At 41.0% G+C, this 21,927-nt stretch overlaps 3 protein-coding genes and 1 long non-coding RNA gene across 15 annotated transcripts in view; 2 read left to right on the forward strand and 2 right to left on the reverse strand.

Annotated features, from left to right (window-relative positions):
- The window catches only part of LOC105184060 (growth arrest-specific protein 2), an 89,336-nt gene extending 73,846 nt beyond the window's left edge, over nt 1-15,490 (forward strand). For 2 of the 4 annotated variants that reach the window (XM_011142605.3, XM_011142603.3), the window contains exons 5-8: nt 638-884; nt 3,541-3,802; nt 9,542-9,667; nt 11,656-15,490. In XM_011142605.3, the coding sequence (XP_011140907.1) occupies nt 638-884; nt 3,541-3,802; nt 9,542-9,667; nt 11,656-11,871 (851 nt within the window). In that variant the 3' untranslated portion in view covers nt 11,872-15,490. The remainder of the gene's footprint in view (nt 1-637; nt 885-3,540; nt 3,803-9,541; nt 9,668-11,655) is intronic. The other 2 variants (XR_003113377.1, XM_019841854.2) reach the window with 2 other exon arrangements.
- LOC112589232 (uncharacterized) lies at nt 8,219-11,730 on the reverse strand. The gene is made up of 3 exons (XR_003113378.1): nt 11,585-11,730; nt 8,657-8,817; nt 8,219-8,436 (listed from the first exon to the last, which is right to left on the reverse strand). It is a non-coding gene; the product is annotated as an uncharacterized LOC112589232 (long non-coding RNA).
- Nucleotides 15,491-16,781: 1,291 nt separating the features above from the next.
- On the reverse strand, nt 16,782-20,176 carry Septin2 (septin 2). 2 transcript variants are annotated; one of them, XM_011142606.3, is made up of 8 exons: nt 20,019-20,176; nt 19,437-19,554; nt 19,037-19,373; nt 18,836-18,947; nt 18,553-18,745; nt 18,350-18,477; nt 18,089-18,262; nt 16,782-18,015 (listed from the first exon to the last, which is right to left on the reverse strand). In XM_011142606.3, exons 1-8 carry the CDS (start codon nt 20,046-20,048, stop codon nt 17,842-17,844), a joined length of 1,266 nt encoding a protein of 421 aa, XP_011140908.1. In that variant the 5' UTR covers nt 20,049-20,176; the 3' UTR covers nt 16,782-17,841. The 2 variants fall into 2 exon arrangements, with proteins under 2 accessions (XP_011140908.1, XP_019697414.1); XM_019841855.2 differs by having other exon boundaries at nt 19,726-20,048.
- Nucleotides 20,177-20,259: 83 nt separating this feature from the next.
- The window catches only part of rg (A kinase anchor protein rugose), a 774,193-nt gene continuing 772,525 nt past the window's right edge, over nt 20,260-21,927 (forward strand). For all 8 annotated transcript variants that reach the window (XM_025301660.1, XM_025301661.1, XM_025301665.1 and 5 more), the window contains exon 1: nt 20,260-20,627. In XM_025301660.1, coding sequence (XP_025157445.1) covers nt 20,469-20,627 — 159 coding nt within the window. In that variant the 5' untranslated portion in view covers nt 20,260-20,468. The remainder of the gene's footprint in view (nt 20,628-21,927) is intronic.

Consider the following 21,927-nt stretch of genomic DNA (forward strand, 5'->3'; position numbering starts at 1 on the left):
GTTAAATTATCTCTATTACAAACAATAACTTCTCTACATTCATCTGATATTCAATAATAATATTAAATTAATATTAGAATAAATATTAGAATAAATATTAGAAGAAATATTAAATTAAATTAAATATATTATTTAACTGCATTAAATATATTATTTAATTTCCTCGACTTCTAAAATAAAAGAAATATACATTGAGATAAACTTTCATTTTATACGAAAAAATTTTCTTTTTATTTTGTCCAATATTAAATTATCCGACGCAAACAATAACTTCTCTACTTTCCATTTAACATTCAATAATAATAAAAACATTTAATTTCATTGGTTTGATTTTCTTGATTTCTAAAATAAAAAAATATATACTGGCGTAAAATTTTATTCTATGCGAAAATTTTCTTTTGATTTAGTTTAATATTAAGTTATCCGCTGCAAACAATAATTTCTTTACTTTTCATCTGATATTCAATAATAATAAAATATTTAATTATATTCGTTTGATTTCCTGGGTTTCTAGAATAAAAAGAAATATTAGACAAATTTCTAGAAAAGAAATACATATACGGGGTCGAATTTCATCCGTGACAACATTAACGTGATTTTCTTTGATGATAGCTTTTAAGGGTTAATTCTTTTACAGTCCTACACGGCCAGCCACGGAACGTGGTGCTGTGTCTGCTGGAAGTTGCGCGACTGGCAGCTAGATATTCCTTGGAGCCACCCGGGCTCGTGCAGCTCGAGAGGGAAATTGCGGCAGAGCAGGAAAGGGATCTTCACTGTTTGTCCGATAGCGGCATATCTCACAGCAGCCTCGTCTCCTGGCAGTTCCAGTCGCCGTCGCCGACTGCGACGCCCAGAACCCCGCCGGAGAAGATCAAACACAGCAGGTGAGCAAGCGGACCGTCGTTTCAACGTTTCTTCGCCAACGTGTCCGGCCTCTCGAATGAATGGCTGTTACTTCCTGCATGAAAACAAAGACGGGTTGTGAAACATTCGTGATTTCTTGATAGCATAGGCTGCTCGTTTTCGGCTCTCTTGCGCGGCTCGGATATTAAGATGCATACGTGGCTCTATTAATCATTTATTAATTATCATCGATCGTCTGTTTATTTATTTTCTTTATTCTTGTATATTTTGAGGAGATACCAACGAACTTAAAAAATATAACGTAGAGGCGATCGTCAAAACGTCATGTTAGATAAAGAATAACATGACCACCATATATTTATGCGCTGCATAAATCGTTTTATATTTAGCGAGAAATATAACGTAGTATTTCTGCAAATTTCTCGTATATATTTTTAAGCTTCTAAATTCAATTGGACATCTGTAGCCACGTTTTTTAAAATTCCCCCGAGCGCGGCAAACATATACATCCGACGTGTACGAGCTGCGTAACTTTTTTATCTGCACAAGATGTCAATTTCGAATTTTTTTTCATTTTTGTCACATGTCAAAGCAATGCTCCAATTTTTATTTGCACATATTTTATCACGTAAAAGCATGTATAATTCTATACAACTAAAGTTTGTAAAGAAGAGCCGATTTTTTGCCGATAAAGTTTCCAAATACGGCATTTTCTTCATATTTGATGAAACCGCGCAAAGGTGTCGAAAAATGGCGGATTACTGCACGGTTTTACTTGAGAGCTGCCAGATTTCCTTCGGAAAGCATTGTCTTCCTCTCCAGCCAAAATTTGTCCAGCCCTGCCAAGGACTATTTTTTGTCTTTCTCAATCGAAGGAGTTTCCCTTTTTTACTCATTAAATATGTTGTCATAGTGACTTTTCGTAGTTACTATCTAGTAACATTTTTGTCGATATACAGGGTGTATAAAAAGTACCAGGACGGCGAAATATTTCGTAAACTAAATATTAAAAAAAAAAGTGTTTCAGACAAAAGTTGTCAAAATTAATTGGTAAAAAAAGATGATATAACAAAAAATTTGAGTTTCTATCTGAGAAAAGTAATGATCAGTGAATATTTCGAAAGTGGTGCTATCTGTAAATAAAATGATATAATTGTTTCCTCCTTGAAAGCAAACAACTATTGTCTGAAACATTTTTTTTCTAAAATGCTTCGTTTTCGAGATATTTCACCGTCCCGGTACTTTTTATATCAGGGTATTCTATATCAGGGGTTCCCAACCGGGGGTGCTCACACCTCTTGGGGATGCGAGAAAGCATTCTTAGGGGTGTGAGGAAAAGTGATTGTAATTAATAATGATTAAGATGAATTCTGGAATAATCCGGCATTTTTACCATCAAATTAAAAAAAGTGTTATTAAAATTATATATTTTTTACGTATCTGTACGTATATATTCATTACGTATTACTATAGGAAGTTTGATATCATGGATAATAATTTTATAATATTAAAATGACAGTTAATTTCTATAAAATAATACTATGTAATAATAAATTATTACAAATTAACTTCTTACCTTAAAACTCTAACAACTAATTTTTACCATAAAACATGAGAGTAATTTTTTTTTTGTAGGGGGTGCGAAGGTTTATTAATAAATTTTTAGGGATGCAAAATATAAAAAAAAGTTGGGAAATCCTGCTCTATACTTTTATCAATAATATGCACATGTAAAATATACATAAATGTATAATATATGAAAACTGACTGATTCAGGTCAGGTGAAAAAGGTGACAGGTGCATTCCATCCGACGATTTCTCGTCTTGCTCATCAGAATTTTCGACTTTCCTTCTCTACCGACTTACAAATCTGGCAGCTCTAGTCTCACCCTACTTCGTTCTCGCGATGACCCTCGACGATGATGCCAATGTCGATCCTATGCATCTTTCAACACGTTTTACCTGCGCGTAACGGTCGACGGGCGAAGATGTTGCGGGAATAAAATGAGATTTCACCGTTACAGAATGCATAAGTTATTCGGCCGCATAATTTCTGTTTCGCTCACGCGTTTACCGCGCATTCGGGATTCCGTCCGGCTCCTTCGATATGTTCCCGCTCGTTCACAACAAGCGGCAGGCGAATTTCGCCCGGCTCGCGACTGTCGTCGCTGGGCTGAACGGGCAATTCCGCGAGGTGTTGCCGAGAGGGAGACCGTAACGCGACTCCATAGGAGCGGCCGAAGCTCACGGTGCTAATGCTGAAGACGCACACCGTGATAGGCGCGCTGCGTCGCTCTACCCGGAACATCAGCCGCGGCAGCGCGCATCGTCCGTTCTCTCCTTCGTTGAACCGGTTGGATAAAATTTATCTCTCTCTCTCTCTCTCTCTCTCTGGCCGAGCGTTGTTTTCGCCATGCACACATATTTCTAGCACATAGCTCACGCGTTGAGAGCTATGAATCACCGCAATATCCGCGAAGATGTTAATCAGCTTGCGTTATCTAACGTCGACTCGCCGACCCAACCGTCTCAATCAGATAGCCTCGAGAGAGATGGGAGAGAGTCCGTTCTTTCCTCTTTTCTCTTTCCGCTTCTCTGCGCTTTCTTTCTCGCATTTGCAAGGATATGTAGTCCCGTGTAGTACCCGAGAGCCGTCCGCTTCGTTACGTGTTTCAGCTCTGCGTCCGAAGTTACGACTACGGCCACTCGATGGTTGGACCCGGTGACCGGTGCCACGCACGAGCCCGAAATGCGGAGGTCCGTGAGCGACAATGGTCCGACTGGCAGCGACGGCGTGCCGAGCGACACGACGGAGGATGACTGGTCCCGTGGTAGCGCCGAGGACCCGGACGAGGTGCCGTCACCGTCAAGCTCGCCGTCACCGTCGCCGGCTGAACCACCGGAGCACACCGGCCCGATAACAGAACTCGATCGCAAGGTATCGTCCTTCATTGTCGAAGCGAGCTACGGGCTTTTTTTGCCAATACCGGATCGCGACTCAGCAAAAAACTTACATTGAACCTTATTTTTGGGGGAAATAAAGCGACGAGCAGAACGCCATTCTGAAGGGAAGTAACCCGATTGGAAATTCCATCGGGCACACAAAGCGAGGTTTTCGTGAATTTCGAAGGTTCCTCACCGGGAAAAAATTAGTCATATATAATTATATTAAATTCATATATGATTATATAGAGGATGTCCCTGAAGTAATCATCTATTTTGCAAAATGAAGGGAATTATAAAAAGACATCTTCGTATAATATGATATCATTATACATTTAAACAAAAAATATCATCTCAAAATAAATGTCGGCAGATAATAAAATCCCAGGCAAAAAATCTAAGAGTGTTAAATGTAGAGACCGCGCAGACCAAATATGGAAAGCAATTGGAAAATTATAAATATGTAGGTATTATATAGAAATATACGTACAATTATATGTCAGTATAATAATTATTTAGATTCTTTCCTACCTTCACCAAAATAGATGGCTAATTAGGGACATCCTATATAATCATATAACCTACATATGAATTTTGTCTGAGCATATTTGAATATACATATGTATAGGGTCTTTTGGAAGCGAAATATTGTGAAGATTAATCAGATGAGACTAAGAAGAAAAGTCAAGTGCCATTTTGCAAATAAGTACGCAAATTTTCAAATTATCAATTAAAAGAGTTTCTAGGTGTGGTCATTTCCAATCATTAATAAGTTAATAACTATCGTGTTTTCTCGCAAAATAATATTTGTCTTTTCTTCTCAGTTTGATCTGATTAATCTTCACAATTTTTCGTTTCCAAAAGCTCCTGGACACCCTGTATATTCAGGAAAAAAATGTTGAATGAAAAGAGGAAACAATAATTTGATTCAACATTGACATCATGGTCTGCTGCAAACACAAGCATTTACTTCGATTACATTTGTACAACATTCTTTTGGACGTGAACATATACAAGGTGTCCCAGAACAATTGTGACAGAACTCGCGGATATGTAGAACAGATTAAGGCGAACAAAAAAGTTCCATACCGTTTTGCGATATTCGCAATAATTATCGAATTATTAATCATAGAAATCTGACAAATGAGCAGGCGTGAACGATTGGAGGAGCATTATAGCCATTCGGATTATAGCGCGGCGCAGTCAATCTAGCAACAGTTGCCAGCGCGCGGCGAGGAGAAGGATAATGTGTCGCTATTCGCTAATTCTATTATTGCGAATATCGCGAAATGGCATAGGATTTTTATGTTTGTCTTAATCCGCACGAATTCCTCGTATTGAGTTATGGGACACCTTATATATGATTATACATGGCCATGTTGGAGAACATTTTTACATAAATAATATTTTTTCCTGGGTGGCTACTCGTCGCGGTCATGTTGGATTGTGACGTCAGAAGCGACAAAGTAATACACTAAAAATTCTGGCGTACCATTTTCAGATAAAAAGATACTTGTATGAAAGAATATACTTCAGGTCACCTATAAAATATTCCGAAAATTATTCTGTTCTCTTGATAGTCAATCAATAGCCATGAAATAATTGTAATATGAAGTCTAGACAAGCACATGCGTCATCATTCTGCGTGACCAAACCTCGTATTAGGCATTTTACGGCTCTCTTGGTGGACTGTCAAAGGAAAAAAAAAGTTTTCCGAGCAATTTACGAGTGTATGTTAACGATCTGAGATGTTCTTTCATATAAGTCTCTCCTTATTTGGTAATAGTAAGAATTATCGCGCGTAAAAATTTTCAGTGTGCCATTTTCTTATGTCCGACGTCAAAATCAAGATGACGTGAAAAAAGTAGCAAGAGCCATAAGGATGATTTACAAGCGTAAGCTACGGGTATATCGTCGGGAGCTCGTTAGCGTCGTCAATTCCTGCTCGATTGTTGTTGAAGTCAAACAACTGAGGGCTCTGGTCGGTAGAGGGATTGGTGGTTCATGAGCGTTCATGAGATGGTGGGATATTCGGATGGAGAATCAGGGAGGAGGATCAGCGACCTCTCTTAAGTCAGTTAAAATGAAAAATCAGTAAAAAAATTTTTGATTAGTGATAGAAGTATTTACTGTTTCGATCTCACCAATTTTGACTGCAATGAAAATAAGATCTTACCGTAAAATCTGTACACAAGCTTGTTGTGCCAAATCTAACTTTCTGCATTCCTGGCGATGGAAGGAACGATTTTCATGCGCTTTGCCGCGCAACGACACTGTCTGTGTCTGCAAATTGCGTCAGTAATGGGAGCAGTCGCTGCTACTGGCTGATCTTTTCAGCGAGATTTTATCGATTGCAATGCTATACTTACCGTAGAACCACCCGATTATGAGTATAGCATTTTAGTGAAGGACACACCGATTGTATCTTAGAGGCTACGATGAAGTGGAAAATCGCGTATTAGCAACGAAATGCTAAACCTTCTAAAATTATTGAACGAGATAGTCGGGTTTCTTTTATCTCTCACTCGGGATAATTTTTTACTCGTATGAGGACTTGATGAAAACTTGACGAGCATCTGAAGATGATACTTTGATAAAATTCTGATTACCACGTCGCGTTTGATGACTTATTAGGGCCCGATAACATCGCCTTGTGCAGACCTAGCGAGTGATTGAAATCAACTTGATTAGAACCGTGGGATAAATTTCTAGCCGGATATCTGACCTGGAGTTGACCTCTAGGTCGCGATACCTCTCAATATTTTTTATATTATCTTCCTTATTTATCTATTTTATCTTTACAGCCTTTTAGAGGCTGACTGACGTTCAGCGATTAGTCGATGACTTGTATACGATTTTACATAAACACGATTTGACTTGAGGAACATCCAATGTATAATCTACAAGCACAAATATAAAATCCAAATTTCAAGTTGCAATTTCCTAGGGCTATTGTGTCTTCTTCAGCTTCAAAGATTATTCATTACAGTCGAGTAAAGGTTGAGTAGAGATTGATTAAGTGGATCTGAAGTGATAAACGTACTTTAAATGTTGGTTCGTTTATATAAAACATTTATAAAAATTTGCTGTTTTATAAAATTGTCGCTGTAGTGACTTAAAAAATCGGAAAGGATTTCTGTGCTACGTTTCTGTGCGTTAACGAAAAACATTTGCGACCATTAACGTTCGCTCGTTGTCGTGCTTTTTTCTGTGTGAGAATCTCACGAAAACTTGACAAGAATCTGACGATGGAATTCCAAAGGCGAATTTTCACCATCCGCTTAGGCGGTGACGGACAGGACTCCGTCAATTTTCCGTCAAAACATTCCTCAATCCCAGGAAACGCAAGCTAACAGTAAAACATACCAGAATACTATATTTTTCTATTCAGCAAGTCCGCGCGTGTCCGCCATTATTTATATCAATTTCGGAACGCACCTGGTTTGTTCGACGCGAGAATTTCTTTCTCAATGGAAGATTTTTCCATTGGACCAACCGAAGCGTTCCAAAAAATATAACGAACAATTTCTCTGTCTACGATTGTACGATAATGGTTACATTATTGAGTGAGAAATTACATTGATGTAATGTTACTGTTGATTGGTGTTTATCGAGGTGCTTTTGCATTTAAATATCCACAGTATCTGTCATCGTCACATCTCAGTCATTCCTATAAAAAAATTTGACGGAGGTTTGACAGATACTTATCTGCAGTCGTCTAGTGAGAGTCCAGCCTAATAAGATTCTGATTATCATGCCGCATTATGTAACTTAATAGACTTCAGTGGTTTTTATATACAGGATGTCTGTAATCTTTTGGAAACAAAAAGTTATGAAGATTAATCAGGTCAAATTGAAAAGAAAAGTCAACCATTTTGCAAAAATCGTAATAGTTATTAAATTATTAATGATTAAAAGTGACTACATCCAGACGCTCTTTTAATTGATGATTTGAAAGTTTGCGTACTTATTTGCAAAATGGTAAAGGTCTTTTGTTCAGAATGACCTAATCTACAATTACGTGTGACGGCTGTTGTGTCTAGCGATAGATATGAGTATATTGAACTTTGAGCCCTGAATCTTGAACCTGTCGCTAGGTTGTTCAGTTTGATCTGATTAATCTTCACGATCTGATTAATCACTCATTTTTCGTCTCCAAAAGATCCCGGACATCCCGTATAGTTCATTTTTTATCTTCAATTTCCTCTACGATCTGTTTCTACTGAAGATTCCTGGTAAAACTTTTTAGTTAATGATGGCTTGCAGGATAAGAGTTCTTATCAAGTTTTCTTCCCTTTATTTTTCCTCTTATGAGATGCTTGTAAAAATTCGTCAGATTTTTTAATATATTTATTTAATTTATTTAGTTAACAGTAAAAAGTTATATACATATCATTAATCAAAATGTCTGCCGTCACTGCCATCTCTTAGGTAATTGTCTGATCTCATTTCTAAAGAAACGATACATCTTTCGAGGCGATGAAATGATCGATCCATTTCCGGGCTTCCTCAGTATTAGCAAATCGTGTGCCGGACAAGCCGTGTTGTATCGATTTGAATAAATGAGAATCAGATGGGGGCGTCAATCAATGTCTGGCGTGAAAACGTTTTGCTTCCGCAGCAGTCTTGCTTTAATTAAAATAAAAAATAGCATAGAGTGGCGTAGATGCACTTTATCGGGTTCCATTTTTATCTATTTATAATAAAAATGAGGTTGTGTTGTCACATTTAAGATGCCATGGATAAATGTTGAAGTCGTGAGTAAAAAGTATCTTCTTAAATTTATCAAGCATAAGAGAACAGAACTGTCATCTCGCGGTAACTTCCACTGATTTGCGACTCGACAAACCTTTGTAAGCACCTAGTATGTTAGGAGGTCTCGCGGAATTCTCCTTTTCAGTCGTCGAACAGTCTTCAGCTCCATAAGATTGGACGCAGGAATATTTGGGTGGGCCTCCAATCGATATCTCTTCGGTCGTAATTCCTCATTTCTTCTCTAATAGTGGGAATCTGAAAATCACAACGCGTACAGACCCCTGACAAGCGGTTGGGATTAAGCCGATCAGGACTGTGGGATACTTTTCTGGCCGGGGACGTGTTATGTAGTGCAGAAACGCTGTCTCTCCTTCCGTGTCACACGGGAAGATGCATATGCACAACGGAAAATTGAATAATTTATATCCTCCGTATTAATGCTAATGTTTCACCACGCCAACGTTCCCTACGCATTATTCTGCTTTGGTCGCGTACCTCCGCGTATCTCGCGCGTATCTTTGAGAAAACCTTCGTTCTATGGGCTGTGCCACGGTCGTCGCGCAGCATTATAATTATTGTCGTGCGAGAGGGAAGAATAGTACACGGAAAAGGAAGGACGAAGGGGAGGGAGAGGGGGAGAGACCTCGAGACGATGGAAATCGTGCGTTTTCTCGTACGCTTTTCCACGCACGCATCTGCACGTGCGTGTCGAATCCTGACTTGCCGAGCGGCGGAAGTTACGCACCGGCGTATCTTCGGCACTCGCCGCTTCTCGCTGCGACGACACGTCAAAGCGATTTATCTCGCGTGACAGTCAATCGTTCTTCGTCCGTGCGGCAACAACGAAGCCGGCCGACGCACAAATATGCCTGTCTAAATATATTCCGTTTCGTATCCTTTCGTCTTGAACGCGTCCTTAAGTATCTCTCGCGATACCATCGCGTGCTTTTCTTTTACCTCTCTTTCGCTGTTTCTGCAGGTGCGGAGAGCCACCGAGGCCGTCCAGAGACTTTGCCAGTGCCCGTCGGAAAAGTGTTCCAAGTTAAAGGTGCGCAAGGTCGGCGAAGGCCGCTATCACATCGCTGGACGTAACGTCTTTATAAGGGTGGGTATGCTCATCGTTGCGACGCACGATGCCGCAGTTGTCGAGAAACGCATCTCTTACACGCCTTATAAATTAGAATCGAGACTTTTGTTTCATCTTTTGTGTGGCACATTTTTTCCTCTCCGATGGAAATCTCTAGGAAATCTTGTATTTCTATATTTTCTAGGTCGCTGATTATCCGAGTAGTGGTAAAACCCGAGGTTAGATTTCAAAAAATCAAAATGGTAGATCCAATATGGCTGCCGTATAGGAGTAGATTAGTGTACAGTGTGTCTGGGATCTTATGGAAAAGAAAAATTGTGAAGATTAATCAGATTAAACTGAGAAGAAAAGTCATATACCATTTTGCAAAAATCGCAATAGTTATTAATGATTGAAGATAATCACATTATTATAGATTAAGTCATTCTGAACAAAAGGTCTTTTACCATTTTGCAAATAAATACACAAATTTTCAAGTTATCACTTAAAAGAGCCTCTAGATATGGTCATTTTCAATCATTAATGACTTAATAACTATAGTGATTTTTGCAAAATAGTACATGACTTTTCTTCTCAGTTTGATCTGATTATACTTTACAATTTTTCGTTTCCAAAAAATTCCAAACACCCTGTATAAGTCTGAATGAATGTAAATCAGATACATGATACAAAATTTTTTAGATCGTTAATTACAAATCTTATGCCGGATTTACAAAATTTATTCAAGTAATTTGTTTAGAGAAAAGTTAACGGGGGGAAATTTTTGGAAAAATATATATCATGCTTTGACATACGAAGAATATTCATTAAAATTTTCAGTTTCTAATCTTAAATAATTTCTAAAAAATTACATTTTTTTAAATCGTTTTTTTTTCAATTTTATTTGTTTATAAATAATTAAAAATGAACAGTCGGATATAAAAACCATAGGAAACGTGTAAAGTAAATATTAATATATCAGAAACATTTTTGAATCATATGTATTTTCATTAAATTGCAAACGTATATCATAAAAATGAAAGAAAAAAGGCGGCGAGTGTACTTGTCACACTGTCATACCAAGGATGAATATGAACAATTTGGAACAATTTTATGACCATTACATATTATAGTTCATCTATTGTTCTTTCCGCTGATCTACGACTCTTATAAAAACTTCACTCAAAGAATTTATTCAAAATTTAGAATTTTGACGTTATTTCTCCTTATACGTCGTTATTCATCTTTTTTCTTTCTTTGTATCTCAATCGATATGAATGTATATCCAAGACGAAAGATTGGTTGTATCAACGCAATCGTACTTCTGTCGAAGGAAACAGGATTTCCGGTTCTCAGGACAGAGTTTGCTTCTTAAGTAATTGGAAATTCTATTTCCTTCCACTAAAACGCGTTTGACTTCTTCATTATCACATTAACTCGACCAATCTCTTTTCTCTTTGTATATATACCCGGTATGGTGAATAATAAGCAAAATGTTAGAGCAATATGCTGGCAGACTGGCAGCAGATTCGACCAGAACACTATACTGGATCCAGCGTCATTTATGTCCCCACTTAAATAAAAAATTTAAATTTAAAACTTAAACTTGCGTTCTGTCAACAGTGCTTCCTGACTAACTTGACAGCCGATTGGCAGCAGGAAGAGCCAGAGCAGGATCTGCAGTATGTTCCATTTCAATACGTTGAAATGATTATGGAACAACAGATCCTACTCGGTTCCTGCCGCCGACTTGTCACCATGTTCAATCAGTAGGTCCTGTTGACTTTCCGCTAATTCGAAACAAAATCCGAGTAGATTCCAGTATCATTCGACACTCAGAATTGCTCCTCGCGTACCGAAAAGCATTTCCTCACTGTATCGTTTAAGGTTTAAGGTTAACGACCCTTTAACCAGGGGTAGCCGAATCGCCGAATGGCGAGCTTACTCCTCCCTTACCCCCTCAAGCATGTTGCGTGTTGTTGTAAGCGTGTCAGCCGCTAATAACCGCGCCACTGACGTGTTCGCAGCTCCTCAAGGGAAGACACATGATGGTGAGAGTGGGCGGCGGATGGGACACCCTGGAGCATTTTTTGGCGAGGCACGACCCCTGTCAGGTGAGGGTCCTCAACCGCGAGAGCACACCGCCACCCGCTCACGGCAACAAGCACGACAGCTTCCTGCACATTCGCGCCAAGTACCGCAGCCCGCCGTCGGAGCCAACCTCGCGCCGGTCGTTAGCCTAAGAGCACGTAGTGCCTAATCACGCGCCCGTGCGACCATGCGACTCCGTCTGCCTCTCTCTCTCTCTCTCTCTCTTTCTCTCTCTCTCTCTCTCTCTCTCTCTCTATGTCTCTCTTTCGCTCGCTCGCACGCGTGGCGCACGTGCGACTCAAGCATCCTGCTCCTTATACGGCTACATCACCGCTACATCCTCGCGTCTCGTCCCATAGGGGCAGCCGATGATCCTCCGACTCGCGGAACACACGTCGACGTGCGGCGTCGCGTCGCGTCGCGCCGCGTCGCGCGCCGCCAAATGACGCGACGAAAACGCGCGGCGGCTCGAGTTACCGTAGAGACGCGCAATTTGCGCGACTCTCTCTCTTTCTCTCGCGTATGATACATTCCTCTTGCCCAACTACTCTCGGTGAGTTGGCGACTTTGAGGGAGAACGACGGCAGTGGCCGAGAGCTTGCGGTTACACTCACATGTATACACACTCACATGTACACACACTCACACACATGCACATATTCCGATAAGTTGTTCGCAATGTTACCCGTGAGTCCGCCGGCGAAAATCACGGTACGCACCGCCTAAGCCAATTTGCAATGATGCCTCCTCTTCCTTACACTCGTACCTACTATACACCTCAGATCGTGTCAAGTGCGTACGCGCGTGTCGTGCTGCTGCAATACGTAATAACGCGTCAGTCACGGTGTAGAGACACACACGAATCACTATTTTTACTACGTCGTAAAGAGTGGTCGAGTAGCATGTGTGCCGAATGTGTGTATCCTCGTAGACGTCGCAATACGCCGCGGTTTCTGACGAAACCAATCGGGCTAACCTGAGCTGAACACCTGAGGTTCCCAAGTGTGAGCAGCTTGGCCGGGTCTCCGAATGCAGCCGGGGTAGCTTTGGCTAGTCTGTATTAATCGTAGACGTGCTCCAACTTACGCTTCTATCTTGGGTTATTAGTTCTTCAGGTGCTGATGCATTTTCCGCGCGTCTACTTGGACATTCTTCGGCGGGTCCCAGGAAGTGTGATGCACTCGGTAGTGGTAGTGTTAAGATCGCAATGACCAAACATTATTTTCAGAACTGTGTCGTCACGATGTAACCGTAATTACTGATAATATAACGATAACGGTAATTTTTGAATAAATATTCACTTTCTTGATAAGCTCAAACGTACTGCGCTTGTATGTGCAATAAAGAGAAGATAAAAGTGCAATTAAAATCTCAGGTAGGATATCGTCCGTATAAAACGTGTCATGCCTTAAGGGAAGATGAATGTGTCTCTCTTCACGACGAAATTTCTTTGCAACATGATTTCTTCGAGCGACTATCGCCGCTTATTCCACTTCACAGCTCGATAACAACGCAAATACCCTGCAATCGGGGTATCTGCGTGATTGTCCTCGTTACTGAAGTCAAAACGTTGTCTTTAACGTGCAGCATCCAGCACAATTTTGTTTTGGTCATTGCTATACCTTGCAAACTAATACATTATTATAGCGCACTGTCATATTTTGCGACGCGCGAGCACGAGGCACTTATGATAATCACGTGGGGTCGGCCTGATCATGTACACACTGTATACTCCAAGCTCCATCCGATTCAAGAACCGTTCTCGTGGGGGAACCTATTCGATTCGTCAAACTGACGAATTTTTTCTCATTCCCATAACTGTACTGTTACTTGCGAGAGTCAATTAACTGTCACCGGAAATGTGGCACAGCTTGGAACATCTGTCCGCTTTTGAAGTAAGCTCTTGAATATATATATATATATATATATATACATATGTTCGCTGTGTCACTCGTTTTTAACTCTGGTCAGCGGTTCTTGCTACTGCACGGTTCTTGTACTTCAGCCGGCCCTGAGAGTTATCGGCGCACTTTAAGCATTCGATTAATATGTCTCCGATGCAACTCACTTGTACCGTCTAACATGTAAAATGCTACATGATAATTGCTACGATACGTATATATGTTTTGTACTTTTATATAAATACCTAGAACGTAAGGTGGTAATGTGGTCGGCGAGAGATGATGATTAAACTGTCTGATTGTTCGGCTTACAGAAATGCAAGGGTACAGTATGCAAGGGAATACCAAAGCAAAGAAACACGCGACGAGTAATGTCGGCTCGTTGAGGCTATCTAGAGTCATCAGTCGCGATCGGTTGCGTCATGGAGTGTTGTCAATTGTGGTAATCCGTTCATCGTCTTCGATTATCCTTTGCGAAGTAGAGTCATGCGATTTGCACGTAGGAAGGTTAGGTTGGACGAGTTATCGTCGAATATATATAGAGCCTTGCGTTACACAGCTACGATTACTTGCAAAAAAGGGTCACTTCTTACACTAGTAACTTAAACCGCCCTGCCTGATCAACGCAACTTCGCCATATTATGTAACTGTAAATACGTTACCCCGATGTGTGGACGAACAGTTAGTTAAAGTTTAAGTTAATCGTACCTGCTTTACACACACACACATACACACACAGACAGCGTTAATGTTTGTCAGCGGATTTTGCATATTAGTTATATATATATTCTATGTGTGTAATATAAGTTGTTAATTTATACACGGTCGGCTGCCTTTTTATCAGGAACTACGCAAGGGACGTTTGAATTTTGTCGATGTGCGCTGATATTATTACGATGCACACATATCGTAGCGAGTAGGAGACATACTTTGATGATACTGTAATATTATCAATTTAGTTGGGTCATTGTTTCGGCGAGGCGTTAAAGCGGTCTAATCGATACACTCGTATATACACATACACGCGTATTTTTAAATGGGCTACCATTAGGTACCACCGTTTCATCGTAATGATTCGACTATTAATTAGTACTGTAACAACATTATATCGCGTATGCTATGTTCAGCTTTTGTTCGTAATAACTGTACTAAACCTTCGTGAGTTGCAAGATTGTGTCCAATATGTACATATGTGCATTTGGTTTCAGCGCGGATTGGACACTTCTCGATGCAGTTTGGAAAGCAGTCAAATCTAATGAGAGAATTTTTTCTTAATATCCATAAATTCTCTTATCTGATAGATTCTCTTATCAGAAATCATCGGCTGCGTTTCAAACTCAGAGAAGTGCTAAACCGTTGTGAAACGGGTATGCAACGGGTATATATGACATCATCTTATCGATTCAACTTACGTTCGATGCTATCATGTCAGTCGTTACATTTTGTTGAACAATAAAACATTTGACTGTAATCTTAAAAATGTTACTGGAATATATACTACGTATAGAAAAGGCGGGTCATTTTTTTTTACGACACTTAAATCGCTTTCTTATCATGTGAAAGCACGGACCTTCCTTCTGAACTTTTTTTACCTGTGTATTGCAATGTAATTTTTCTTTACCAAGTTATTTAATACTGAAATAAAATGCCACTTTAACTTCAGTTTAATCCGCGAAAGTAGATCGAATTGATGTGAGACACTCGTTATAAGAGGTGAATAGAAAGCTAAAAGTCTTTTCTTTAAAGCAAGTTCTTAAAATAACTTTTAAGAAAAATGATTTTTCAATATAGATACAAATCAAGGATGAAATTGGAAATTGAATGTTTATTTTTAATTTGATCTCAATACAACTCGATATTGCCTACTGAATCTTATTTATTTTCCGCGATACTATAAAAACCTGTTTGATCTTTTGTTAAATAATAGTGATATAAGAACTTGCGATTTCTTCAATAGCAGAGCTTGAAGATACAAACATATTCTGTATTGTTCCCGAATCATAAAACTTGGAAATAAAAGAGCTAATTGTTAAGTCATATTATTTGAATGTAAGAGGATTTTTTCTCTAATAAAATAGCAAAATTTAAAGTCTAACTTGCCGTTGAGTTGTACTACGAACTCGATTTTTCGACGGTGGCGATTCCTAGCAGAGATTATGAAATAAATAATAATTACGGAGTCAAGAACCGTATTCGTAGTTAAAACTTACATTTATAGTTATCTTAATTTAATCTAATGGTATTCTTGACAGATTTTAGTTAATGATTAATATGTCATGAGCTCTGTTTAATCTATTATAAAGTTTATGATATCATTAATCGATTTGGAATCGATCAAAACAGCTCACTTGCAAACGCTTTAAGATATTGTACGGACCGTTTCATTGGCTATAAAGCATCTAAAAACGGAATCAGATGATTTTAAATACATAAGATTGGACTATGAAGATATCGGCTTAATAATTATATAATTTGTTCGGCTGAAAGATTCGAATTTTGATTAAAAAAAGAGTCTGTTGAGTCCTGATAAAAAACGAGCAATTTTTTAAACTCATGCAAATATTAGATTCGTTTTTTTCTTTTTTTGCTTTAATTTCGAAATCTTCGTTACGAGTTGCCACCATCCTCACCAAAGATCACATTTTAGGCTGCGTTCCGAAATTCATTTCCAGTACTGAAAATATATAGTTTGTGTATATTATAGATTTTCAATACTAGCAGTGAATTTCAGAACGCAGCCTTAGTACAAGTGACGGGGAGAGGGAAATACCTTTAATTTCGAATTTTACTATTTCACAGCAATTAGGAGATCTTTCCTTTGATTACCCCTTTAATTTTTAATTATATATTTCAACAGAAAGCTAGATATTTTTATTTGCAAGTTTTGCAATCGAGCAGCGTATTGTTACATTAAGTATATATCTAGATATTATTTAATAAAAGAGCTCTCTTTCTCTCTCTCTCTCTCTCTCTTTCTCTCTGAGCGTTTTTATTCTATCGTGACAAATTGACAAAATTCAACGGGCATTCAGAAACTACGCTATTGACATGATTCGAAAAGCAGCTACAATTGCAGCTACAAATTTCTAATTTTTAGTTGTATATCAAATTTTTTGTTGTTTCTCGTGAAAATATGTCAGGCAAAAGAAAACTGATGGGCGTTAAATTTCAGATCTTATATTTCACCTGAGTTTTTACACAAAAAGTTTATTTTTATTGAAATTCTGAAGAATACATTTTAAAAAGAAGATTTCCAGCTTTCTATTTTTTCTTTTATGAGTGCCATATCAATTTATTCGCTTTGTGCGAGCGATTAAATTGTTTTTTCTTTGCTTTTTGCAGTGAGTAAAATTGAATAGCTTAGTAAAAATTATCGTATTATAATCTACATATGCGTACATTACGGAAGAGAATTTGTTTAAACAGTACAAAGGTCGTTCGTATGTAATTTTCAGTTTATTTGATGTGACTCGGCATATTTAATAATTTTTGACGTTTGACACGTCTTAATTTATATTTGCGTAGCGCTGTAAAGAAATGTATAAACTATATTCCGAAACTGGAAAAGCTTAAAGTGGAAAAACTTTTGAGACGTTCCTCGAATTATCCTATTAGCATCACTTTTGTAGAAGTAACAGCTTGTTGAATTTTGCCTAAACAATCTTTCTTCTTGCGCGTGTGCGTAATATAAAACTAATATTAAAAATATTTTACACACGTATTATCAAGCACTTGCTGAGATGAAATATTCAGATAACACTGCTTTCTTCTAAGATTCTAAGTGAGTATGAAAATTTCATTGTTCAGCATCGTAGAAACTGATATTAATTACTGATATTACTATTAATCGCGATACATTGTTGCAAAGAAACCAGATTGTTAATGATGTACTAAATATATATTTCATACAAAGTTAATGTCACTATAAAGCAAGATACAAATAAAATTTCAATTAAATATTTTCTTCTCACGGGTATTGCTTCTACTTAATGCGAGTCGTATCGGCCTTTTCTTGGCGGAACTTTTCGCGCATGCTTAGAGAAACTTTTGGTACAATCAAATACTATAAGATATAGTACAATAAAACAATAGAATATAATAAAATAATATATAATCAGGTATACGATAATTAAAATAACAATACTTTCGATGAATAATGCAATTACAATGCATAGTCACGTGTGAATGGTATAAAAAGATGTCTTTCTGCCTGAATACTTTTCACTTCTTTTTGCTTTTGCCTAAAGTCAACGTGTGGTGTTGGGGTTGCTGCGCAAATTGCGCTTTCCGTCTGTTAAATTCCAATATGTCGTCCTCAAGTTTCTTACGGCTTTCCTCCAATTTCTTCTTTTCTTCCGTATGGTCCTTTTTCAACTTGTCGAATTTACTATGAAGCTAAGGATTGCAAATAAATCGGCCAATGAGAACAGCGATTTTGTTGATACAGTTGAATTCAAAATATCATTACCTCTTTCTCCGCTTCCTTCAGTTCAGCTTCTTTTTCCTTCACACGGGCGACAAACATCTGTCTCATTTCGTCTTCCTTTTGCTGCAATTCTTGTAAGTGAATAGATCTCTTTGCCTCGCATGTCTGTTGGAAGCTCACCGGTTTGTTGTCGCTATCAACATCGCTGAAACCCATCTGGAAATTTTGCATGTACATGTATATGCAAATAACGACAAGGAAGGTGCAAGTTTCTCGAAATTTCCAACGAATGATGAAACGCACCTGTTCCAACCTCTTCTTGCGATAAAGTTCGTAATGGCGGCAGTGCGTTTTCTCGCGCATATCTTCCATATTGGTGCTTATCAGCATCTCACGTAACTTTACAAAGTCGCAATGAGATTCGTTCTCGACTGAAGCATTAAGAGAGTTAATGCACGCAAACTTCTGGTTCTATTCATCACTTAGACTTAGAATTATCGTCGTACCTTGAACTGTGCCCCATGGATACTGACGGGAGCGCATCATCTTATTGCCTACACGAACAAAATCGGTACTGCCAACAACGGCAAATGGCACATGAGTATTCATAGTACCGTTTACTTCCGATACACTCTCGTCATCAGTGGGAAACTGATAAATGTGTATTCCATTGTTTTGTAACTCAGATATGATTTTGCTCTGCAATGTAAAGGAATTTATCTCAGTCACACAATAACATGCTACTTCATAAATAACAAATATATTAAAATCAAATAGAACACTACATACTTTGAACTTTTGTAATTCAGTCTTTGATATTGTATCAGCCTTAGCAATAATTGGAATGATATTAACTTTGGTATCCAGCTTCTTCATGCACACTAAATCAATAGATTTTAAACTGAAAGTATTGGAAATATGATTAGAGCAATATTTATAACTGACACATAATCAATGCACAATTTGTAAAATTGAGATGTATACACTTACCCATGACCAGTGGGGCATATGAAATAAAGGCAAACATGGATACGACTGTCATGATAAGTCGACAGTGAACGCTTGATTTTCAATTCTTCCTGCAGGTATGCTTCAAACTGCGCATCTATGTAATCAACGACCGCCTTAAAGCTATCTTCCTTGTTGATTTGGTCACCATAACCAACCGTGTCGACGATAGTTAACTTCAGCCTAACATTACTCTCTTGTAGCTCATAAGTGTGCGCTTTGAGTTTCACGGATGGCAAATTATGAGGACTAGGGCTGGACTCGAAGCTTGTGTTAAAAAGAGAATCCATGAGCGTGGATTTTCCAAGGCCAGTCTCACCTATTGTGATTAAATCAAGGCAAGTATATCAATAGATTCAGTAAAGCTTGACATTCATCTTACCGATGCAGAGGATGTTGAATAAGAATCCATTTTGCACCGACTTGTTCACCAACTGGCTGGGTAGACTGTCGAATCCAACGTGACCAGCTAACTTTAGAGTACGCAGCATGCACTCCATCTGATAACAGAAATAAGCAACTGACATTACGATTCTGCAAAGAGATTCAAGTCACGCTTGTGCCCGTAAATGGGCGGAAAGCAAGCGTGAACGCTTAATATGGACGTGCAGAGTCACAGGGACAGGCAACACCCTTGAATCTGCGACGAAGAACCGCACAGTAGGACGTGCCATGGTCATTACACATCCGCTTCCCCGAAATGATATCTCGGCGGAAAGAGCGAGCGACAAATTAACGGCCAATCAATACAGATACGTCGATCGCCTCGCGATCGTTGGATCGCGTCTCACTGCCTCGGAAGTGTAGCGGACGAATTTTCGACGCGTGTGCGCCGACAATCGTCGACGTTCGCGACGACGGCAGGCCACGACGGGACCGCAGGAGTTGCGCCGCCAGCGCGTCACTATCCGCAGCGTCGGCGAGACGACTAATTAGCGTGCAGACGAAGAATTTCTCGCGGTACCTTGGCACGGTCGATATCCTCGGTCGCCATTTTTATTGCTGAATGCTGCGGACGCGACGCGGCGCGGCGCGACGCGACGAGAGCAGACGGAGCGAGACGCGCACGGATACTTTTGACTCGACGGCGACGATGACGACGACGGCGACACGCCGCGACGGCGTACTACCGTCGCGACGACGGCGACGTCCGGCAGCGCCACGCAGCGTGCTCGGCGGGTGCGCGCGGGCGCGCGCGCCGCTGGCGGTCTAGGAACATTCAGGCCGGCGCGGCTGGCAGGCCTCTCACAACAGTGTCCACTTTCTAACATGGCAGATCAATTTGTGTTGTATTATCATGTGACGGCGAAACGCTCCCGTTCATAGGACCGTACCTCGTGCGAAGCGATCGTAGACTCGTAGACCCTCGCGGGTGTGGACGCGCGCGGCGCGGATCGCGTGAAAGGCCGTCGCGATGGCGGACCTCAAGAGTCCGCCGTTCAGTGACATCAAGCGGCCCGAGGAGGTGGTGGCGATGGCGATGAACGACAGCCTCAAGTTCGCCGTGCTGATCGGCCTGATCGAGGTGGGACAGGTGTCCAATCGGGAGGTCGTCAACACCGTGCTGCACCTGGTGAGTAGCATGCAGGAGCAGCGCGCCGCGCACGTCGATACCGCGCTCTCGGCGCGAGAGCGCAGCGGAGCGTCGTCGGAGCGCGCCCGGCGTCGCCGAGGACCTCGGCGAGACGCGGTTTCGCCGCCCCCACCCCCGCCCCGTCGCCCGCGACCTGTCAAACTCGCGGCTGACCGGGCGCGCGAGAATCGAGCCGACGATGACGGAGGACGTCGTGCGCTCGACGGCTCTCTCTTCCCCGAGGCGAAGTCAAGGCTGGATCCTCGCTCGCGAGCCCCCGACGTGTTTTTCCTCCGCTTTTCTTGCCCCCCCCCGCCCCGCTGTTCCTCTCGCTCCCTTCAACGCGCGACACGTCAACAGCTAGCTAGTGAATCCACCGTTTACGGCACCCCGTCGGCGCGTCCTCTCGCCCTCTCCCTTTCTCACCTTCTCCCGAATTGTCATCGTCTCCGCGCCAGGATACGCACGCGTCGGCGACGCGCGACGGTCCTTGGTGCTTGGGACTTGCGTAATAATAATTTGCATTCGTCGCCAAAGTGGTGTGGAGCGGGGAATACATTTGCATGCGGAACGAGATAACACGCGGCGAACTCGCAGTCTCTCTCTCTCTCTCTCTCTCTCTCCGTCGAGCAGGTCGCCGTGTTATTCCGCTGAGGCGGAAAGACGTTACACACCTCGCGCCTCGTTTATGATTCTCTGTATTATTACACGATAACATCGATCGTCATAATGGACAAACAGAGAGGCCGGAATCGGCCGAGCGCGCTCGACTCGTCGCGCGGCGGTCCCCGGTGTCGTCGTCGTCGTCGTCGTTGTTACGCAAGAGTAATTGTTGTTTTTGTAAATAGACAGGCGAAGCGTGTTATTCGTGGAAATTGCGGGAACACACACGCATACACCAGTCTCTCGTCGTCCTCGTCCTCATCGTCGTCAGCAGTAGCGCTGAGATCCGAGATCACGCTGCCCACGCCGCCTCCGTTCCTTCTTTTCCTTCCTCCTCTCCTCTCCTGCCCTCTCCCCGCGATAATTCCGTCATCGAAGGAGCCGTCGAGGACGACCGCGTAATCGCGCCTCTCGTTGCGCTCAACCTCGTGGACCTCACCTGCCACGGCTGCCACGTCGAACGGAGCGCGCTTATCAGCGCGGCGACGACGACGGCGATCGACGGATTCACGGCGATGACATTGAAAGTTTCCTCCTTGGAGGACCGCGCGCGCGCCGGCAGGGCTTATCGCGAGGCACTCGTCGGCGACGGGCCTCCGGCTTGGAAACATCGGAGCGCGCGCTCGTCCGCAAATAT

Source organism: Harpegnathos saltator, unplaced genomic scaffold (assembly GCF_003227715.2).
Source record: "Harpegnathos saltator strain DR-91 unplaced genomic scaffold, Hsal_v8.6 scaffold436, whole genome shotgun sequence".
Lineage (NCBI taxonomy): Eukaryota > Metazoa > Arthropoda > Insecta > Hymenoptera > Formicidae > Harpegnathos > Harpegnathos saltator.